The 20,692-nt window shown below is 35.4% G+C and overlaps 1 protein-coding gene across 4 annotated transcripts in view; it reads right to left on the reverse strand.

The window, feature by feature from the left end:
* Nucleotides 1-20,692, reverse strand: part of GK5 (glycerol kinase 5) — an 85,127-nt gene that overhangs the window by 46,092 nt on the left and 18,343 nt on the right. For all 4 annotated transcript variants that reach the window (XM_033135463.1, XM_033135460.1, XM_033135467.1 and 1 more), the window contains 2 exons: nucleotides 8,588-8,681; nucleotides 4,008-4,139 (listed from right to left, as the gene is read on the reverse strand). In XM_033135463.1, coding sequence (XP_032991354.1) covers nucleotides 4,008-4,139; nucleotides 8,588-8,681 — 226 coding nt within the window. The remainder of the gene's footprint in view (nucleotides 1-4,007; nucleotides 4,140-8,587; nucleotides 8,682-20,692) is intronic.

Below are 20,692 nucleotides of genomic sequence, written 5' to 3' on the forward strand. Positions count from 1 at the left end.
AAACCTCTTTAAATTAGCTAATAGAGAAACTGAAATGCTTGTTAGGATATTATTAACATACTGGAAAATAATTCCCTAAGTCATACTTTATCACCTCTCCAACTCTTATTTATACTTCAACACTAACATTTCCTGGCTTTGTCCAACCCAGCACTCTGTGTATATCTTCCACAAAGCCATTATCTCACAGGATCATTACTTCCCTACTAGACCCTAAGCTCTTTAAGGGCATTCATTTTTATAACCCAACACCGAGGAGGATTCCTGGCTTATAGTAGATGTTAATAAAAATGCTTAATAAATATATAACTGAGATAAAAAGAACAGCAAATGAAGACATTTAAGGAATCATTATATTTTAACAGTAGAAAGCATCAATAAAATGAAAATGCATGACATGGGTTAAAAAAAAAAGAAGTCATTTGCAGATTATTTATAACAAGTATTTTGAAGACTCCATTCAAGTGTTATACCACTTAAATAATGGAGCACTTAAAGTCATGTTATTATATTCAAACTCTTCTTAAATTTAGAAATTATGATTCTAAAATTTGTTCCACATTAGACAAAGGTTAATCTGTATTTCAGTGAGTAGCACAATGCCTGCCTGGTAGTAAGTTCATTTGTTCACAAAAAATATTTCAGAGTCAGGCCCTCTGATAAGTAGTAGGCCCCTGTAAGACTAGGAAGACATACAGTAGATATCAGAGCTTCCTAAAATAGGAGGACCAAGGTCAATCCTTCTTGCATTGGGTTAAGACTCCAAATGGCTCTACCCTAGCAGTAAGGGTAAACTAGAAAGCAGGCTCTCACAGGAACTGCAACTCAGCTTTGAATCATCTCAATCATTAAATTGGATTGAGATAATCCTGAAACCTAAAAGAACAGAAGAAACAAACATAAATCCTATCCAGAGCAACACAGTATTATGTTAAGGCACTCATAATTTCTGTAGACAATTTTAAAAATACAATGTCTAGTTCATATATACATACATACATATAAATAAGTAACCAGGCGAACCAAACTTATCAAGTTGCATACATTAAATATGTACAGCTTTTTGTATGTCAATCATACCTCAATAAATTGGTCTAAAATTTTTAAAAACCAATTAAGTCACCAGGCATATAAGGAAACAAGAGAACATGGGGGAAAAAAGGGAGAAAGTCTGTGAAGATTACAGATATTGGAATTAATGGGCTTTAAAATACCATGATTATAACATGAAAAAAATTCTAGAACTAAAAAATTAAAAACTTAATAGCTAGGTTTTAACAAGGCATTAGAAACAACTGAAGAGAGAATAACAGATCTGGAAGACAGGTTAGAAGAAAATATCCAGAATAAAGTACATACAGACAAAAGAATGGAAAATATGTAAAATAGAGTGAGAGATTAAAGAAAATTTAGCAAGGTGTAATATACATGTAATTAGATTTTCAGAAGGAAAGAAGATAAGGAGAATGGAGCAGAAATTACATTTGAAGATAATGGCTGAGAAATTTTCAAAATCAACAAAAGACATCAACAAATGAATTCAAGATGCCCTACAAACCCCAAGTAGTGGCCACAGCTAGACTACAGGTGTAGAAAATGTGTTTGATAAGTTCAGCACCCATTCATAATAAAAAGTCTTAGCAAACTAGGAAAAGTGGAGAATTTCCTTAATTTGATGAAGGATATCTAAAGAAAACTGACTACAAAGTCATACTAACTTGTGAAATGTAGAAAGCTTTTTTCCAAGATAAGGAATGAGAAAAGGATGTTTGTGTTCATCCCTTCTAGTCAATATATCCTAGTGGTCCTTGTCAATGCAAAGAAGAGAAATAAAAGTAAAGTCATATTTCCACATCATGTTATTAGGAATTACAAATTAAACCAATGAGATACTACTTCACACCTATTAGAATAGCTAAAATCCAAAACACTGACATCACATGTTAGCAACAGGAACTCTCATTCATTGTTAGTAGGAATGCAGCCACTTTGGAAGATAGTTTTGCAATTTCTTACAAAACTAACCATACTATTACCATATGATCTAGCAATTACACTCCTAGGTATTTACCTAAATGAGTTGAAAATTTATGTCCATACAAACAAAATCTGTACACAAATGTTTATAGCAGCTTTATTCATAATTGCCAAAAATGGGAAGCAACAAGATACCCTACCCTTCAATAGGCGACTGTATAAACCTGTGACACATCCAGACAATGAAACACTAATCAGTGATAAAAAGAAATGAGCTATCAAGCCACAATTAGACACAGAGAAGTGAAAGAAGCCAGTCTAAAAAGGTATATACTGTATAATTCCAAAATATGACATTCTGGAAAAGGTAAAACTAGAGAGACAGAAAAACATCAACTATTGCCAGGGGTTCAAGAGTAAGGGGAGAGAGATGAGTAAGTGAAGCACAGAGGATTTTTAGGGCAGTGAAACTATTGTGTATGATACCGTGATGGTAAATACACTACATTAGTAATACTTAACAATAACGTGTCACTCTTGGTTCAGCAACTGGAACAAATGTGCCACATTCATGCAAGATGTTAACAATAGGAGAAACTGCTGGAGGTAGGTAGATGGGAACTCTGTACTTTCAGCTCAATGTTTCTGTAAACCTAAAAATGCTCTAAAGATTAAAATCTAATTTTTTACTGGACAAACGATTTATACATGTTGTCTATAACTTGACACAGTATCAGTAGTTTCTGTATTTCTAGGGAAATTTCTATTTTATCTAAGTTATGTAATTTGTTGGCATATACTTGTTCATATTATTTCCTTATTATGCCTTTTATTTGTGATGTTGGAATTAATGTTCTCCCTTTCATTCATAATTTTAGTTATTTGGGTCTTTCTATTTTATCTTTGTCAGTATAGCTAATCTTTCTAAACCAATTTTTGGTTGTGTTAATTTTGTCAATTGTTTTCCTATTCTTTATTTCATTAATTTTCACTCTACTCTTTATATTTCTTTCCTGTACTTGCTTTGGTTTTAGTTTGCTCATCTTTTCCCAGTGTCTTAAGGTAGAATTTTAGATTTTTAAAAAAAATATAGTCTCTATATGCAATAAAATCTTGCTATAAATTTCCCTTACCTCTTTAGCTGCATCACATTTTGGTATGTTTTGTTTTCACTTTAACTCAACTGAAAGTATTTTCTAATTTCTCTTGGAATTTCTTCTTTTACCCATTGGTGATTTAAAAATGCATTTTTTAATTTCCACATAGTTTTGAACTTCCCAAACTTCTTTCTGTTACTTATTTCTAATTTCATTCTTTTGTGGTCAAAGAAATATTTTGTATGATTTTAGTCCTTTTAAATTTATTGAAGCTTGTATTACGGTGTAGCATATAGTTTATCTTAGAGAATGTTCCATACGCACTTTAGAAGAATGCATAGCCCCAAACTAGAAGTAACTCAAATGTAGATGAACAGAATGGATAAATGGATGAATAAACTATGGTAAAATCATATATTGCACACTAAATAGCAATGAAAATATGAGGACATTTTTATACACAAGATACGTATTTTTCACACATATGTCAAGCAAGAAGAGTCAAATACAAAAGAATAAACACTGTATGATTCCGTTTATACAAAGTTCAAAAACATCCAGGCAAAACTAAAATATAGTGCTGAAGAAGAAATATATAAATTGTAAAAGTAGAAAGAAAATGTGATATACAGTATCAGTGTTCTAGTTCTTCATTCAAGTAGACTTACACAGATGATTGCTCCACAATATATTACTGAGTGGTACATTTTTACTGTTCATTTTTCTGTATGTGCCCTGATTCACAATAAAAAGGTTTAAAATAATAAACTAGGTAAGGATTCCTTGTCTTCCAGCCCAATATGTGGTGGTACTTAATTTTCCTTCAAATAATCGAATTACTATCCTTATTCCTGGGATCTTCCCCATAGTTTTTTTGTGTGCATGCATGCACACACGCGCGCAAACACACGTACACACACAGTCTTTTCTTACCTCAACCAGGTTCTGTAAAATCCAGGCCAATCTCAAAGAAACATGCTGGGTTGTGAAAGTGAACAAACTGGCTGCTAAAAATCGTTTACTTCTAGTGAAAAAGTGAAGCATTCGGCAGGAACTGTGTATTAGCTATTTAAAAAAATATTTAAGGAAAATGCATTTAATGGTGTTTGATGTTCCTATATTAATTCTATACACATGCAAGCAAACCCAATAACAAACAAGTTATTTAACTACTTATAAAGTGTTCTCAAGACTTAAGAAAATAAAGTAGGCTCAGGTATTTATAAAAGTCTTTTTAAAATATTTTCTATCTCTTTACCTATTTTTAACTATGGAAATGAAGGGAGAGAGTCAAGGGAAAAAGCTATATTTCTATTAGAAACATATTTTTAATAAATTAGTATTAATCCAGGAAAAAATTTCCCCTACATTTTAAGTACTTAAAATTTTGGATGTATGATTTTAATACTATTTATACTTATTAAATGATCAAAGAGAAATCATACACAATTTAAAATTTACTCCTTAATAAGCAATATCTTTAATTTAAAAAAGGCTTACACAGAAAACCAGCTTTGAATTTTAAAGTTTGCAAGACACACTAAAAAAAAAAAAAAGAAGGCTTATCCTGCTACCTACTACAAGGATTCAGAGGGACAATACGACTTCTGAAACTGATGTTTTACAAAATATTCACTTAGGGAGAATTTACCCACTTCTTGCATTTTTCTATTCTTCCCCCTCCTGCTCCCAAAAAGAAATTTAAAGATTTTGGTTTATTTGTTAAAAACAGTAATATGAATTTACTTTACTTTCATTTTTAGTATAACATGTTAATCAAGAAAATGTGCAGACTTAGTTCTCTTTATAGTTCAGTCATTTCTTTTGAACAATGAGCCTTATTTTAATTTTTTAACCTTTTTTTGGTGAGAACATTTAAAGTTCCACTCTATTAGCAAATTTCAATTATACAATACAGTGTTATCAACTATAGCCATTATGTTATACATGAAATCCTCTGACCTTATTCATTCTATAACTGGAAGTTTGTACCCTTTTAAGTTCATTTCACCTGTTCAGAGCTCAAACCTTCTGCATTTCTTTATATTTTACATTATTTATTAAAACATAAGACTTTTTAAAAGTATTTAAAGTGGCCACCCATAATCCTTCTGATTATATGTTAACAAAAGCCTCAAACTGAAATGCGTTCTTCCTCCCTACAACACACCATACTTTTCTCTGTAAAAATTAGACTGAGGATCCTTCAGGGATCTTCTGTTAAAATGTATACACCTTGGGTGGTGGGACATTGGTTACACAAAAAGATTAAGCCTTCTAACACTGGCACTTTTAGTCAACATACACACAATTCGCCCTGTTGTTCACAAATTTAACATATTTATTGAGTTCCTTCTATGTACCAAGGACTGTGCTAGCCCTTGAGAAAACTGAATACTACAGGCAGAATCCCTGCCTTCCTTAAATTTACATTCTAGTGGAAAGAGACTGACAAATAAGTAATCAAATCAACAGATGAGATCATCTAAGAAGGCAATAATTATAAAAGGAATCGCTATTGAATGTACCACCAAAAAAGAAAAAAATCCTGCCAGTTAAATTATGATATAATGCTAAGATGTAATTAATGGTTCAAAATGCATCCTGATTTCAAAGATGTTAAAGTAAGAAAAATGTTTGTCTTATAACTCATACATTGCTGGCTAGAATGTATGTGGTACAGCCATTCTGGAAAACAGTTTGGCAATTTCTTACAAGCCATGCAATTACCATAAGACCTAGCAATTATATTCTTGGGGTATTTATCCCAGATAAATGAAATTTTATGTTCACACAAAATTCTGTTTATAACAACTTTATCTGTAACAGCCAAAAACTGGAATCAGCACAGATGTCCTCTAACAGGTAGGATATCTATACCACTGAACAACTCAGCAATAAAAAGGAACACGCTATTGATACATGGAACAACTTCGATTCTCCAGAAAACTACACTATGTGAAGGAAGCAAATCCCCAAAGATCTTACACTGCATTCTTCTATGTATATCACATCTTTTAAATGAGAAAAATTTTGAATGGAGGACAGATTAGTGGTTGCAAGGAGCTGGGGATGGAAGCAGGTGGGGAGACACACAGGAGAGAGATGTGCTTGGTTATAAAGAGCAGCACGAGGGGTCCTTGAGTGATGGAACTGTTGAGTGTCTTAACTGTGGTGCTGGATACAGGAACACATGAAAAGCTGCATAGAAACGAATATACACACACAGAACAAGTAAAACTGGGGGAATCTGGGTAAGATCTATGGATTGTGTTCATGTCAGTATGTTGGCTGTAACATTACACTGTCGTGTTATAAAACATTACCATTGAGAGAAACTACAAAGTGTATAAGGGATCTCAGCATTCTTTCTTGGAACTGCAGGCGACTCTACAATTACATTGATTAAAATTTCAATTTAAAAGATGTGTCTCAGAATCTTTGACATTTGATAGAAATAAAGGACAGTGAGACTGAGACTGGATGGGGGTTGGGGGTCTACTTTAAATAGGATGGCAGGTAAGGGCTCCCAGAGGAGGTGACATGAAAAATGACAAAGACCCAGCCATGATAGCAGAGGGAGCCTCTTACAGGCATGAGGGCCTAAGGTGGCAAAGGGCTTGGGTGTTACAAGAATAAGAGGAGGCTGGCTGAGCTGGAGCTTAATCCTTAGCAGCTTCAGGGAGAAGGAAGGGGTCTGGGAGGTGGTCAGGGCTGCAGACAGAGCCAAACCATGGTCATGAGTAGAGGTTTTTATGCTAAAAGCAAAAAGAAGACTTAGCAACCAGTAGGCAAGAAGCAGAACCACAGGGAAAGGAAGCATGGGTGCCTGGGGACAGGAGGAGAACAATGGTGGCCGATTATTTCACCATTCTGCTTGTGGCCAGTCTTGGCTAAAGTAATGACCTTGGTGACAGCTCAGGAACACACACCCTAAACATTTCCGAGAGCCTCAATAAATAAACTACCCCCAAAATAAGACATAGCTGGACTGTTAGTCTAATGAGTCTTTTGGAGCAAAAATTAATATAAGACCTGGTCTTATTTTACTACAACACCGGGAATATAATATAATATAATATAATATAATATAATATAATATAATATAATATAATATAATATAAATATAATACCGGGTCTTATATTAACTTTTGCTCCAAAAGACGCCTTAGAGCTGACTGTCCAGCTGGGTCTTACTTTTGGGGAGACGCGGTGCAAGCACCTGGGCAGGGAGGACTGCAGGGTAGGCTTCCTTCACTGGCAGGACGGGCCCCGGGACTGTGTGTGCTCAACTTGAAGAGTCTGTGTGCATTTTATGCTAAGAGAAGCCAAAACATATGTCACACCCATGTGCTTGAAACAAAGTGCTTGAAACACTCAGCCTTGTGCTTGAAGTCACAGTTTTGTGTCATGACTTGAGATTTGGGGCTTGTACTACAGAGGTATTTTCATGGTCACAATTTATTTTCAAAGGAATAAAATATCTCATTGGCTGACTTAAGGAATTAGTCGTGACTTAAGGAACATTTGATATATTGACCTATTAAAAACTAAAAATAGACATTAAGGTAAAAAAATACACATTATAAACAGCATAATTTAAAACTGTCCCATTCAGGATTCATGACTTTTCCTTACACCCACTTTCCACTCCCTTAACTGCTGTCTTTCCGGGAAACAGCACCTCTCAGCATTCAGCCTCACACGTTATTAAAACAAGGTGCATTTTTACATATTGAACGGAAAAGAAAAATCAGTGTGTGTGAGATTATGGCAAAAGTGTTTCATTCATGCACTGCTGTCATATTCTGTAATATATTCATGTTTGTTTTTATATACAATTATTATCTCCAAATACTTATCAAGTAAAACTGATGCCCCCAACTCTGCCCCATGCACCGACTGTACGTGTGCCCGAGCTGAGAAGGCATTCAACTGTGTGACATTAGAAGTATTCAAACAAGCAATATGCAGTATTGATAGTAACATCACATACTGCAGGTTTCGCCAGCTGAGGAGCTGGGAAATTGTCTTTGACTCAATAATCCCCCACTTAGCAGCGAGATGAAGCAGCTGTGTCACTGTCGTCGTCACAGTTGGCAAGCATCACATTAAGAGCATGTGGAGGTGAGCTAGTTATCTATGTCAATATATATTCTCCACTTTTATAACAAAATTGATGAAATGCGGATACTGTTGTACCTTTTCTGGGCATAGTCTGTATTTTTTCTATTTCCCCATGAATGGAAATATGAATTCTCACTAACACGTGAATCTCTGGTCTACCCCAAACCTCAGGACTTCCTGAAGTGTAGTGGTTAAGTACTTCAGTCTATCACATATGCTTTTGGGTACCTACTACTAAATTTCACTCATGTGGGAGTGTTCATGTGTGTATTCTCTTCTTAATGCCCAAAAACAGCCTAAGTAGGTGATTATACAATTGAGTCTCTAGTTAAGGGACATTTACAGGAAAACAGTAATATCCAAATTGCAGAAAAGAAAAAGATTACCTTCATTATAAGAGAAGTATTCCATGATTTTACAAGTTCAATAGCTCTTAGGTCTTGCCAAGTAATGAAGTTGTGAAAATGCTTGCCTGTTTTCCTAAGAAAGATGAAAACATTTTGAAATGCAATATATCAAAGACTATAATACATAAAATAGCTGCTACAAGCAATATTAGAGGGCAAACTGTAACTTCAAAATATGGTTTAATTTTATGGGGCTTTCCAAATGCCTTCCTTCTCTTTGATTTTATAAATTGAACACACTTTATAATGATTATTATGTGATATCGAGTATGAAATTTTAGATCAGATTTTATCCAAAAAGATACTCTTTTTGAAGCACTACAATGGGTATTCTTTAAAAAAAAAAAAAAAAAAAAAAAAAAGCTAATGAAATAGAGACCAATAAAACAATACAAAAGATCCATGAAACCAAGAGCTGGTTTTTTTAAAAGATAAACATAATCGACAAACCTTCAGCCAGACTCATCAAGAAAAAAAGAGAGAACTCAAATTAATGAAATCAGATGGAAGGAGAATTAACTCTGGGTGGTGAACACACAATGTGATATATAGATAATGTATTACAGAATTGTACACCGGAAACCTATGTAACTTTACTAACTATTGTCACCCCAATAAACTTTAATTTAAAAAGAAAAAAACTTGAAAAAAAAGAAATAAAAGAGAAGTGATAACAGACACCACAGAAATACAAAAAAATTTAAGAAATACTACGAGCAGCTATATGCCAACAAATTAGACAATCTGGAAGAAACGGATAATTTTCTGGAAGCATACAAACTTCCAAGGCTGAATCAAGAAGAAATGGAAAATCTGAATAGACTGATTACTACCAGGGAAATTGAATCAGTAATCAACAAGCTCCCAACAAACAAAAGCCTTGGACCAGATGGTGTCATGCAGGTACTCAGCTCCCGCTCCCCAAACTAGAACGCAGGATATGGTGAGGCCAAAAAGGAACACCCACTGAGCCATGGATAGGGGGTTCATACCACTATATTCTCACTGGCGGCTGGGTTGGAGTTATAGGAAGTAGGATCCACACGATCTGCGATCTGCCTTCTGCTTCTCTGCCAATCAACTAACCCCCTTGCCGGCGTAGCCACAGCAGTTATATTAGTAGCTAATGGCTAACCATTAACAGCTGATGATGATCCAGCCACAGCGGATGACCATCTGATTACAGCTGATGGCCATATAATAACTGAGCCAGCACCTTTCCACATGGGGCCAAGGGCCTGGAAACTGCTCCCTGGGACTCCGTCCCTACGGATGGCTTTATCAAATGGTGAATTTTACCAAACGTTCAAAAAAGAATTATCAACTATTCTCCTCAAACTATTCCAAAAAATCCAGAAGGAGGGAAGGCTCCCAAACTCTTTATGTGAGGCCACTATCACCCTGATCCCAAAACTAGACAAAAACATTACCAAAAAAAGAAAACCATTAGGCCGATATCCCTAACCATTAGGCCGATGTAAAAATCCTCAACAAAATATCAGCAAGCCAAATTCAGCAATACATTAAAAAGATCATATACCACGATCAAGTGGGATTCATTCCTGGTATGCAAGGGTGGTTCACTATCCACAAATCAATTAACGTGATACACACCATTAACAAAATGGAGGATAAAAATCATAAGATCATATCAAAAGATGCAGAAAAATCCAGCAGCAATTTATGATAAACACTCTCAGCAAAGTGGGAATAGAGGTAACATATCTCAACATAATAAAGGCCATATATGACAAACCCACAGCTAACATCATACTCAATGGGGAAAAGCTGAAACCACTCCCCTTAAGATCAGGAACAAGACAAGGTTGCCCCCTTTCACCACTTTTGTTCAACATAGTTATGGACATTCTAGCCACAGCAATCAGAAAAAGAAATAAAAGGCAGGGGGGCTGGTTGGCTCAGTGGTTGGAGCGCAGTGCTCATAACTCCAAATTGCTGGTTCGGTTTCCACATGGACCAGGGAGAGACAACGGCTGAACTTGGAGCTGAGCCGCCAGTCAGAAGCCAATTTGCTCAGTGGTTAGAGCGCAATGCTCGTAACACCAAGGTTGCTGGTTCGATTCTAGTTGTGGAGGGCGCAGCCAGTGAGCTGAGCCCTCCACAACTAGAATGAAGACACTGGCTTGACCTGGAGCTGAGCTGCGACCCCGCACAACTAGATTGAAAACAATGACTTGACATGGAGCTGATGGGTCCTGGAAACACATACTGTTCCCCAATATTTCACAATAAAAAAAAGATAAGACAGAAAGAAAAGGCATCCAAATTGGAAAGGAGGAAGTAAAATTGTCATTATATGCAGATGACATGATACTATATAGAGAGAACCCCAAAGACTGAACCAAGAAATTATTAGAACTGATAAATGAATTTAGTAAAGTAGCAGGATACAAAATTAATATTCAGAAATTAGTTGCATTTGTATACACCAGTAACAAATTCTCAGAATAAGAAATTAAGAAAACAGTCCCTTTTACAATAAAATACTAGAAATAAATTTAACCAGAGAAGTAAAAGACCTCTACTCAGAAAAAATATTACTGAAGAGAGAAATTAAAGAAGATACAAATAGATGGAAACACATACCGTGCTCATAGATAGGAAGAATATAGTTAAAATGTCCATACTACCTAAGGCAATATATAGATTCAACACAATCCCTATTAAATTACAAGTGGCATTTTTCACAGAACTAGAACATATAATCCTAAAATTCATATGGAACCAGAAAAGACCCTGAATAGCGATGGCAATCTTGAGAAATAAGAACAAAATGGGAGGTATCATGCTACATGACATCAAAACATACTACAAGGCCATAGTAATCAAAACAGCTTGGTATTGGCATGAAAACAGACACAGAGATCAATGGAATAGAATAGAGAGCCCAGAAATAAATCCATGCCTATATGGTCATCTAACCTATGATAATAGAAGCAAGAATTTACATTGGGGTCAAGACAGTTTATTCAATAAATGGTGCTGGGAAACCTGGACAGAAACATGCAAAAAAATGAAGCTGGACCACCTCCTTACACCATAAACAAGAATAAATTCAAAATGGCTTAAAGACTTAAATGTAAGATCTGAAACCATAAAACTCCAAGAAGAAAATGTAGGAAGTAAATTTGCAGACATTACTCTTAGTTGTATTTTTACTGATACATCCTCTCAGACAAGGGAAGTAAAAGAAAACATAAATATATGAGATTACATCAAACTAAAAAGTTTTTTCACAGCAAAGAAAACCATCAATAAAACAAAAAGGCATCTTACTGAATGGGAAAAGATATTTGCCAATGACACATCTGACAAGGAGTTAATATCTAAAATTTATAAAAACTCATACAACTCAACAACAAAAAAAAGCAAACAAACCAATTAAAAAATGGGCAGAGGACATGAAGAGACATTGCTCTAAAGAGGACATACAGATGGCCAACAGTCATGAAAAAATGCTCAGCCTCACTAATCATTAGAAAAATGCAAATAAAAACCACATTGAGATACCACCTCACCCCAGTCAAAATGGCTATCATCAATAAATCAACAAACAACAAGTGCTGACAAGGATGTGAAGAAAGGGGAACCCTCGTGCACTGTTGGTGGGATTGCAGATTCGTGCAGCCACTATGGAAATCAGGATGCAGGTATCTCAAACAATTGCAAATGAAACTACCTTATGACCCAGCAATTCCACTCTTGGATCCAGAGAAATCCAAATAGCTAATTCAAAAAAATTTATGCACCCCTATGTTTACTGCAGCACTATTCACAATAGCCAAGACATAGAAACAACCAAAATGCCCATCGGTCGATGACTGGATTAAGAAACTGTGGTACAGCCATAAAGAAGAATGAAATCTTACCATTTGCAATGATGTGGATGGACCTAGAAAACATTGTGCTAACTGAAATAAGTCAGACAGAGAAAGACAAATACTATATGATCTCCCTTATATAGGGAATCTAAAGAATAGAATAAATGAGCAAACTAAACAGAAACAGACTCAGTGATATGGTGAAGAAACTGATGGTTGCTAGATGGGAAGGGGGTGGGGATGGGAAGGAAGGTGAGGGGAATAGAAAGTACAAATTAGTAGCCACAAGATTGCTACAGGGATATGAAATACAGTTTGGGGAATATAATCAATAATGTTGTAAAGATTTTGTAGGTGTGAGATGGGCACACGTCTTATTAGGGAGATCACTTCAGGGATGGTGTAGACACCTGACACTGCACTGTACACCTGAATCTGAAGCTGAATAATAGTGAATGTTAACTATAAATATAAACATAAATAGTCACAGGATGTGGAGTACAGCATAGGGAATAGAGTCAATGGAATTGTAACAGATACATACAATGTCAGAGGGATAGGAGATTGGGGAATGGGGGGTCATCACTTTGTGAGGGGTGTAAATGTCTAACTATTACATTGTTTTGTACACCTGAAACTAATAAAAACAAAAACTAATGAAAAGACCTTTAATGACTTGCCTATACACTTTTAAAGCAAGATAAAGAGGCCAGTGCTTTCCCCCTTGGTTGTATTTACCTTGATGTACACAATCAGATGAAAGCCTCTGTGCCTATAGGAGAGCTGAAGTATTGCCATTTCTACATCTCTCAGCCATTGGCAACCTACCAGGCTTACCAAAATTGGTCCAATAAAAAGAAATTCAACAAACTCTAGGCCAATACTACAATAAAAGTACAGAACTAAGAAATACAGTAGAAATAAATGATTTTTTCCTTTGAGTCCCGCAAATCAACCACTGATATCTATTAATTTTCAACATCCAACTGAGGCTTGTTTTCTACCCCATCTTGTGTGTGAATTTAACCATGTTCAAGTCCCAAGACTGTCACTTCCCACTCTTATTAAGCAGTTCACACCCATGGTCACATCCTTCACTTTATTAACTGGAAACATTCTACCACTGAAATTCTAACAGTCGAATATATCAGTCAACCCATCTAGCAATTACAGTCATGGGTTGCTTGACAACAGGGATTTGTTCTGGGAAATGTGTCATTAGGTTTCATCATTGTGTGGACATCACAGAGTGCACTTACACACACCTCGATGGTGCAGCCCATTGCACACCCAGGCATATGGTATAGACTACTGCTCCTGGGCTACAAGCCTGTACAGCATGGTACTGTACAAAACAATATGAGATTAAAGCAAGCACAAGAGATAAAAAAATGATGCGATCAAGAGACGCGGTAAATAGGAGTGTATGAGGCTGCTGCGGGCTGACACAGCATACTGTTTTACAGTGAACTGTTTTTTACAAGGAGAAAGAGTACACTCTAAAAAATGATTAAAAGTACAGTAAGTATATAAACCAGTACCCATCATTTATTACCATTATCAAGTATTATGTACTGTACCTAATTGTATGCACTATACATTTATACAACTGGTAGCACAATACGTTTACACCAGCATCACCACAAACTCCAGAGTACCATGTTTTGCTAAGATGTTAATGATGGCGATGACATCACATCACCAGGCGATAGGAATTTTTCACCTTTATTATAATCTCATAGGACCACCATCATATACGCAGTCCATTGTTGATCAAAATGTCATTATGTGGCGCATGACTCTATTTCAGTTCTCTCAATTTTACTCCCTAAATATCTTCCCTTCAAAGACACCGCAACTTTTAATCCCTCAAACACACACTTTTCTGTTTACCAACCCCTTCTAGGCTTACTCAATTTCCCATGGTCTATCATTTTTATTAAGAATTTGCCTTCTCTCTCTCTCTCTCTCTCTCTCTCTCTCTCTCTCTCTCTATTTTTGTAATTGTGGTAAAATATACATAACACAAAATACCATTTTAGCCATTTGTAAGTGCACAACTCAATGGCATGCAGTACATTTCACAATGCTGTGTAACTATTAATACTATTTCCAGACACTTGGGTTGTTTCCACCTTCTCGCTATTATGAACAATGACATTGTAAACATTGCTGTACAGTATCTGTTTCCAGTTCCTTTGGATATGAACACGGTTAGAATTTCTCGGTTATATGGTAATTCTATGTTTAGTTTTTGTGGAACTGCCAAACTGTTTTTCAGAGCAGCTAGACCATTTTACATTTCCACAACAAACATTCCCACATTGCCACAACAAAATATGAAAGCTCTAATTTTTCCACACCCTCACCAACATTAATTTCCATTTTTTAAGTTATAGCAATCCTAGTGGGTATGAAGTGGTTTTTACCTCATTGTGGTTTTGATTTGTTATTCCCCAAAGACTAATGATAGTGAGCATTTTTCATATGTTTATAGACTGTTTGTATATTATCAAGTCCTTTGTCCATGTAGGAATTGGGTTATTTGGGCTTTTTGTTGAGTTGTAGTTCTTTGTATATTGTGGATATTAACTCTTTATCAAATACATGATTTGCAAATATTTTTTCCCATTTTATGAGTTTTCTTTTTACTCTCTTAATTGTGTCTTTTTCGTTTTTCATCTTTATTAATGTGAATCACATCATTCATCATAAACATGTCACTTCCTTTTGCTTTAGTGATCCAGTCACCACTGGAATTAATACAAATCAGAGAAGTGAATTTCCTATTGTTTTAGTCCTCAACCAATTACAAACCAAACATTCTAAGACAAACACATTCCATAATACATGTTGCAGTCAGTTTTTAGAAATCTAACTGCAGATGTGAGATATCAATGACTGTAAATTTTCTCAGACATTTTTAATATGCAAATTGCACATTATCTCAAAATAATTCCAACATGGTTTTATTTCTTATTATTTATGATTAAATTTAGGGCAATTTTTCTACTTTGGAAAGTTCTAATGATTAAGAAAATTAGAGAAAAATTAGTCATCATTAATACATGAAACTATATTAATAGTATTCTTTAATACACAAAAGTTTTTAATTTTGATGAAATCCAATTTATCTATTTTTTCTTTTGTAAGCTGTGCTTTTGAGCCATTTTAAAAATCACTGCTAAATCCATGGTCATGAAGACTTTCTTCTGTTTTCTTTTAAGTGTTTAATAGTTTTACCTTTTAAATTTAGTCTGACTCATTATGTGAGGTAATTTTTGTATATTGTGTAAAGGGTCCAACTTCATTTCTTTGCATGTGGATATCCAGTTTTCTCGCATCATTTGTTGAAAAAACTGTTCTTTCCCTAATGCTTGCTCCTGGCACCCTTACCTAAAATTAATTGACCATTGTATTAGTTTGTTTGGGTGACCATAACAAAGTATCACAAACTGAGTGGCCTAAAACAATAGCAATTCGTCCACACAGTTCTGGAGGCTAAAATTCAAGGTGTTGACAAGACCATACTCCCTCTGAAACCTGTAAAGGAATCCTTCCTTGCCTCTGCCTAACTTCCGGTGGTTTGCAGCAAACTTTGGCATTCCTTGGCTTATAGATGCATCACTCCATTACTTCATCACGTGGCATTCTTTTCGCATCTGTATTCACATGGCTGTCTTCGCATGAGAACACCAATCATACTGGATTAGGAAGTCACCCTACAACATTATAAGTCACCTTAACTAATTACATCTGCAATGACCCTATTTCCAAAGGTCATGTTTTGAGGTATTGCTTTTTTCTATTGGGTTAATTTCCTTAAATCTCCCTTACTCCTAAATTTGAGATTATTGAGTCAAAGACAATTTCCCAGCTCCTCAGCTGGCGAAACCTGCAGTATGTGATGTTACTATCAATACTGCATATTGCTTGTTTGAATACTTCTAATGTCACACAGTTGAATGCCTTCTCAGCTCGGGCACACGTACAGTCGGTGCATGGGGCAGAGTTGGGGGCATCAGTTTTACTTGATAAGTATTTGGAGATAATAATTGTATATAAAAACAAACATGAATATATTACAGAATATGACAGCAGTGCATGAGTGAAACACTTTTGCCATAATTTCACACACACTGATTTTCTTTTCCGTTCAATATGTAAAAATGCACCTTGTTTTAATAACGTGTGAGGCTGAATGCTGAGAGGTGCTGTTTCCCGGAAAGACAGCAGTTAAGGGAGTGGAAAATGGGTGTAAGGAAAAGTCATGAATCCTGAATGGGACAGTTTTAAATTATGCTGTTTATAATGTGTATTTTTTTTACTTTAATGTCTAATTTTAGTTTTTAATAGGTCAATGTACAAACATTCCTTAAATCACGACTAATTCCTTAAGTCAGCCAGTGAGATATTTAAAACTTCTATTCCTTTGAAAATTAATGAGGTACTTCTAGACATCTGATTTTTGCATTCCTCAAAAACGGCTGATTTTTCCTGATGAGGGCTGGACTGTCATTTTGTGCCTTTTCCAAGCTATGTTTGCAAAGTGTGTATTCCTTGTTGTGTGGTCACTGAAGTTTCTGAAACTTCTGTCATCTCTGTGATCAGCTAGCAACCTGACAGATTTTCTGTGTGTGTGGGGGTGTGTGTGTGTGTGTGTTTTATTTTTCAATTGCAGTTGACATTCAATATTATATTAGTTTCAGGTGTACAGTATAGTGATTAGACATTTACATAACTTACAAAGTGATCTCCCCAGTAAGTCTAGTACCCATCTCACACCATACATAGTTATCACAATATTATTGACTATATTCTCTATGCTGCACTTTACATCCCCGCGACTATTTTGTAACTATCAGTTTATACTTCTTAATCCTTTCACCCTTTTCACCCAGCCCCCCATCTCCTTCCCATATGGCAGTCTTCAGTGTGTTCTCTGTATCTAGGAGTCTGTTTCTGTTTCATTTGTTTATTTTGTTCTTCCGATTCCACATATAAGTGAGATCATACGGTATTTGTCTTTCTCTGACTTATTCCAGGTGGCATAATACCCTGTAGGTCCATCCATGTTGTCATAAATGTAAGATTCCCTTCCTTTTATGGCTGAATAATGTTCCATTGTACATATATACCACCTCATCATTATCCATTCAACTATCAATACACACAGGTTGCTTTCATATCCTGGCTATTGTAAATAATGTTTCGTTGAACATGGAGATGTGTATTTTTTCAAATCAGCGTTTTGGATTTCTTTAGATAAATATCCAGAAGTGGAACTGCTGGGTCATAAGGTAGTTCTATTTTTAATTTTTGAGGAAACTCCATACTGTTTTCCACAGTGGCTGCACCAATTTGAAATCTCACCAACAGTGCACAAGGATTGGTGCACAAGGGTTTTCTCTACATCTTTGCCAACACTTGTTGTTTGCTGATTTATTGATGATAGCCATTCTCACACGTGTGAGGTGATATCTCATTGTGGTTTTTATGTGAATTTCTCTGACGATTAGGGATATTGAGCATCATTCACATGTCTATGGGCCATCTGTATGTCCTCTTTGGAGAATTGTCTATTCAGGTCCTCTGCCAGTTTTTAATCATGTTGTTTATTTTTTGGTGTTGAGTTGTATGACTTTTTTTATATATTTTAGATATTAATCCATTATTGGATGTGTCATTGATGATATCTTCTCCCAATCAGTAGGTTGTAGTTTTGTTTTGCTGATGGTTTCCTTCTCTTTTTAGTTTGATGTAGTCCCATCCATTTGTTTATTTTTTCATTTGTTTCCCTTGCCTCAGGGGAGGGAAACAAATGAAAAACAAACAAATGGGAATATATACATACGAGCAATGTCAGAGAGTTTACTGCCAATGTTTTCTTCTACAAGATTTATGGTTTTGGGTCTTATACAGTGGTCTAATTTAATTATTTTGTATGTATCTGTTTAGTTTTCCCAACACCATTTATTGAAGAGACTGTCTTTACCCCATTGTATATTCTTGCCTCCTTTGTCATACACTAATTGACCATATAGCAGCTGTTGGTTTATTTCTGGCCTCTCTATTCTATTCCATTGAACTATGTGTCGGTTTTTATGCCAATACTATGCTATTTTGATTACTACATAGCCTTGTAGTGTAATTTTTTAAATTAGTTTCAGGTGTACAAAGCAACATAATAGTTAGACATTTACACCCTTCACAAAGTGTATAATTTCATATCAGGTAGCGTGATACCTCCAGCTTTGTTCTTCTTTTTCAAGATTGCCGTGGATATTCAAGGTCTTTTATAGTTCTATATAAATTTTAGAATTATTTGTTCTAGTTCTGTGAAAAATGCCATTGGTATTTTGATAGGGGTTGCACCGAATCTGTAGATTGCTTTGGGTAGTGTGGACATGTTAGCAATGTTGATTCTCCCTACCCATTTATTTGTTTCTCCTTCAGTTTCTTTCTTCAACATCTTATAATTTTTCCAAGTACAGGTCTTTTACCTCGTTGGCTAAATTTATTCTTAGTTACTTATTTTGATGCAAATGAAAATGGGATTTTTTTCTTAATTTCTCTTTCTGTTGGTTCATTATTGGTGTATAAAAATGCAACCAATTTCTGAATATTAATTTTGTATCCAGCTACTTTACTGAATTCATTTATCAGTTCTTCTATTTTTTTGGTGGACTCTTTAGGGTTCTGTACATACAGCATCATGTCATCCTTTAATAATGGCACTTTTGTGTATAGTGCTGCAACAAACATCGGGGTGCACAAATTTTTTGAATTAGAGTTTTGGATTTCTCTGGATAGATAGCTAAGAGTGGAATTGCTGGGTCATAAAGTAGTTCCATTTTCAGGTTTTTGAGATACCTCGATACTGTTTTCCATAGTGCTGCACCAATCTGCAATCCCACCAACAATGCACAAGAGTTCCCTTTTCTCCACCTCCTCGCCAGCACTTGTTGTTTGATTTACTGATGATAGCCATTTTGACTGGGGTGAGGTGGTATCTCATTGTGGTTTTTATTTGCCTTTCTCTAAGTTAGTGAGAAAGTGAGGTTGAGCATTTTTGCATATGTCTGTTTGCCATCTGTCTGTCCTCTTTAGAAAAATGTCTCTTCATGTCCTCTGCCCATTTTTTAATTGGGTTGTTTATTTTTTTGGAGTTGAATGAGTTTTTTATAAATTTTGGATATTAACACCTTATCGGATATATCATTGGCAAATATCTTCTCCCATTCAGTAGGAGTTTTATTGATGGTTTTCTTTGCTGCAAAAAAACTTTTTATTTTGATGTAATCCCACATGTTTATGTTTTCTCTTACTTCCCTTGCCCAAGGGGATATATCAGTAAAAATCTTACTGCAGGTAATGTCTGTAAAGTTTCTTCCTATATTTTCACATACAGTGGAGTATTACACAGCCATAAAGAAGAATGAAATCTTACCATTTACAACAATATGGATGGACCTACAGAACATTATGCTAAGTGAAATAAGTCAGATAAAGACAAACACCATATGATCTCACTTCTATTTGGAATCTAAAGAAAAGAATAAATGAATGAACCAATCAGAAACAGTCTCAGAGACATAGAGGAAAAACTGAGGGTTGCTAGACGGGAGGGACGTTGGGGATAAGGGGGAAGGTGAGAGGATTAGAAAGCACCATCAGTAACCAAAAGATTGCGATGGGGATATGAAAGTCAATTTGGGGAACGTAATCAATAATGTTGTAAAGATTTTGTAGGGTATTCGATGGACACTTGTCCCGTTAGAGAGGCCACTTCAGGGATGATGTAGATGCCTGATCACTGCACTGTTTACGTGAAGCTGAAGCTGAACAATAATGAATATCAACTACAATTATATATATAGATAGATATATCTATATATATATATATTTACAAGAAGTGGAGTTTAGCATTAGGAATAGAGACAGTGGAAATGTAATGGCTGTATGCGATGTCAGAGGGCGAAGGGGGGTTATCAATGTGTGAGGGATATAAATGATAAATGTCTATTACATTGTTTTGTACACCTGAAACTAATAAAAAAAATTAAAAATAGTAATGGCAGTTTTACTTCTTCCTTTCCAATTTGGATGCCTTTTATTTATTTTTCTTGTCTGACTGCTGTGGCTAGGACTTCCAATACTATGTTGAATAGAAGTGGTCTTATTCCTGACTTTAAGGAAAATGCTTTTAGATTGTCACTGTTGAATATAATGCGTTTGCCAT

Source organism: Rhinolophus ferrumequinum, chromosome 2 (assembly GCF_004115265.2).
Source record: "Rhinolophus ferrumequinum isolate MPI-CBG mRhiFer1 chromosome 2, mRhiFer1_v1.p, whole genome shotgun sequence".
Classification (NCBI taxonomy): domain Eukaryota; kingdom Metazoa; phylum Chordata; class Mammalia; order Chiroptera; family Rhinolophidae; genus Rhinolophus; species Rhinolophus ferrumequinum.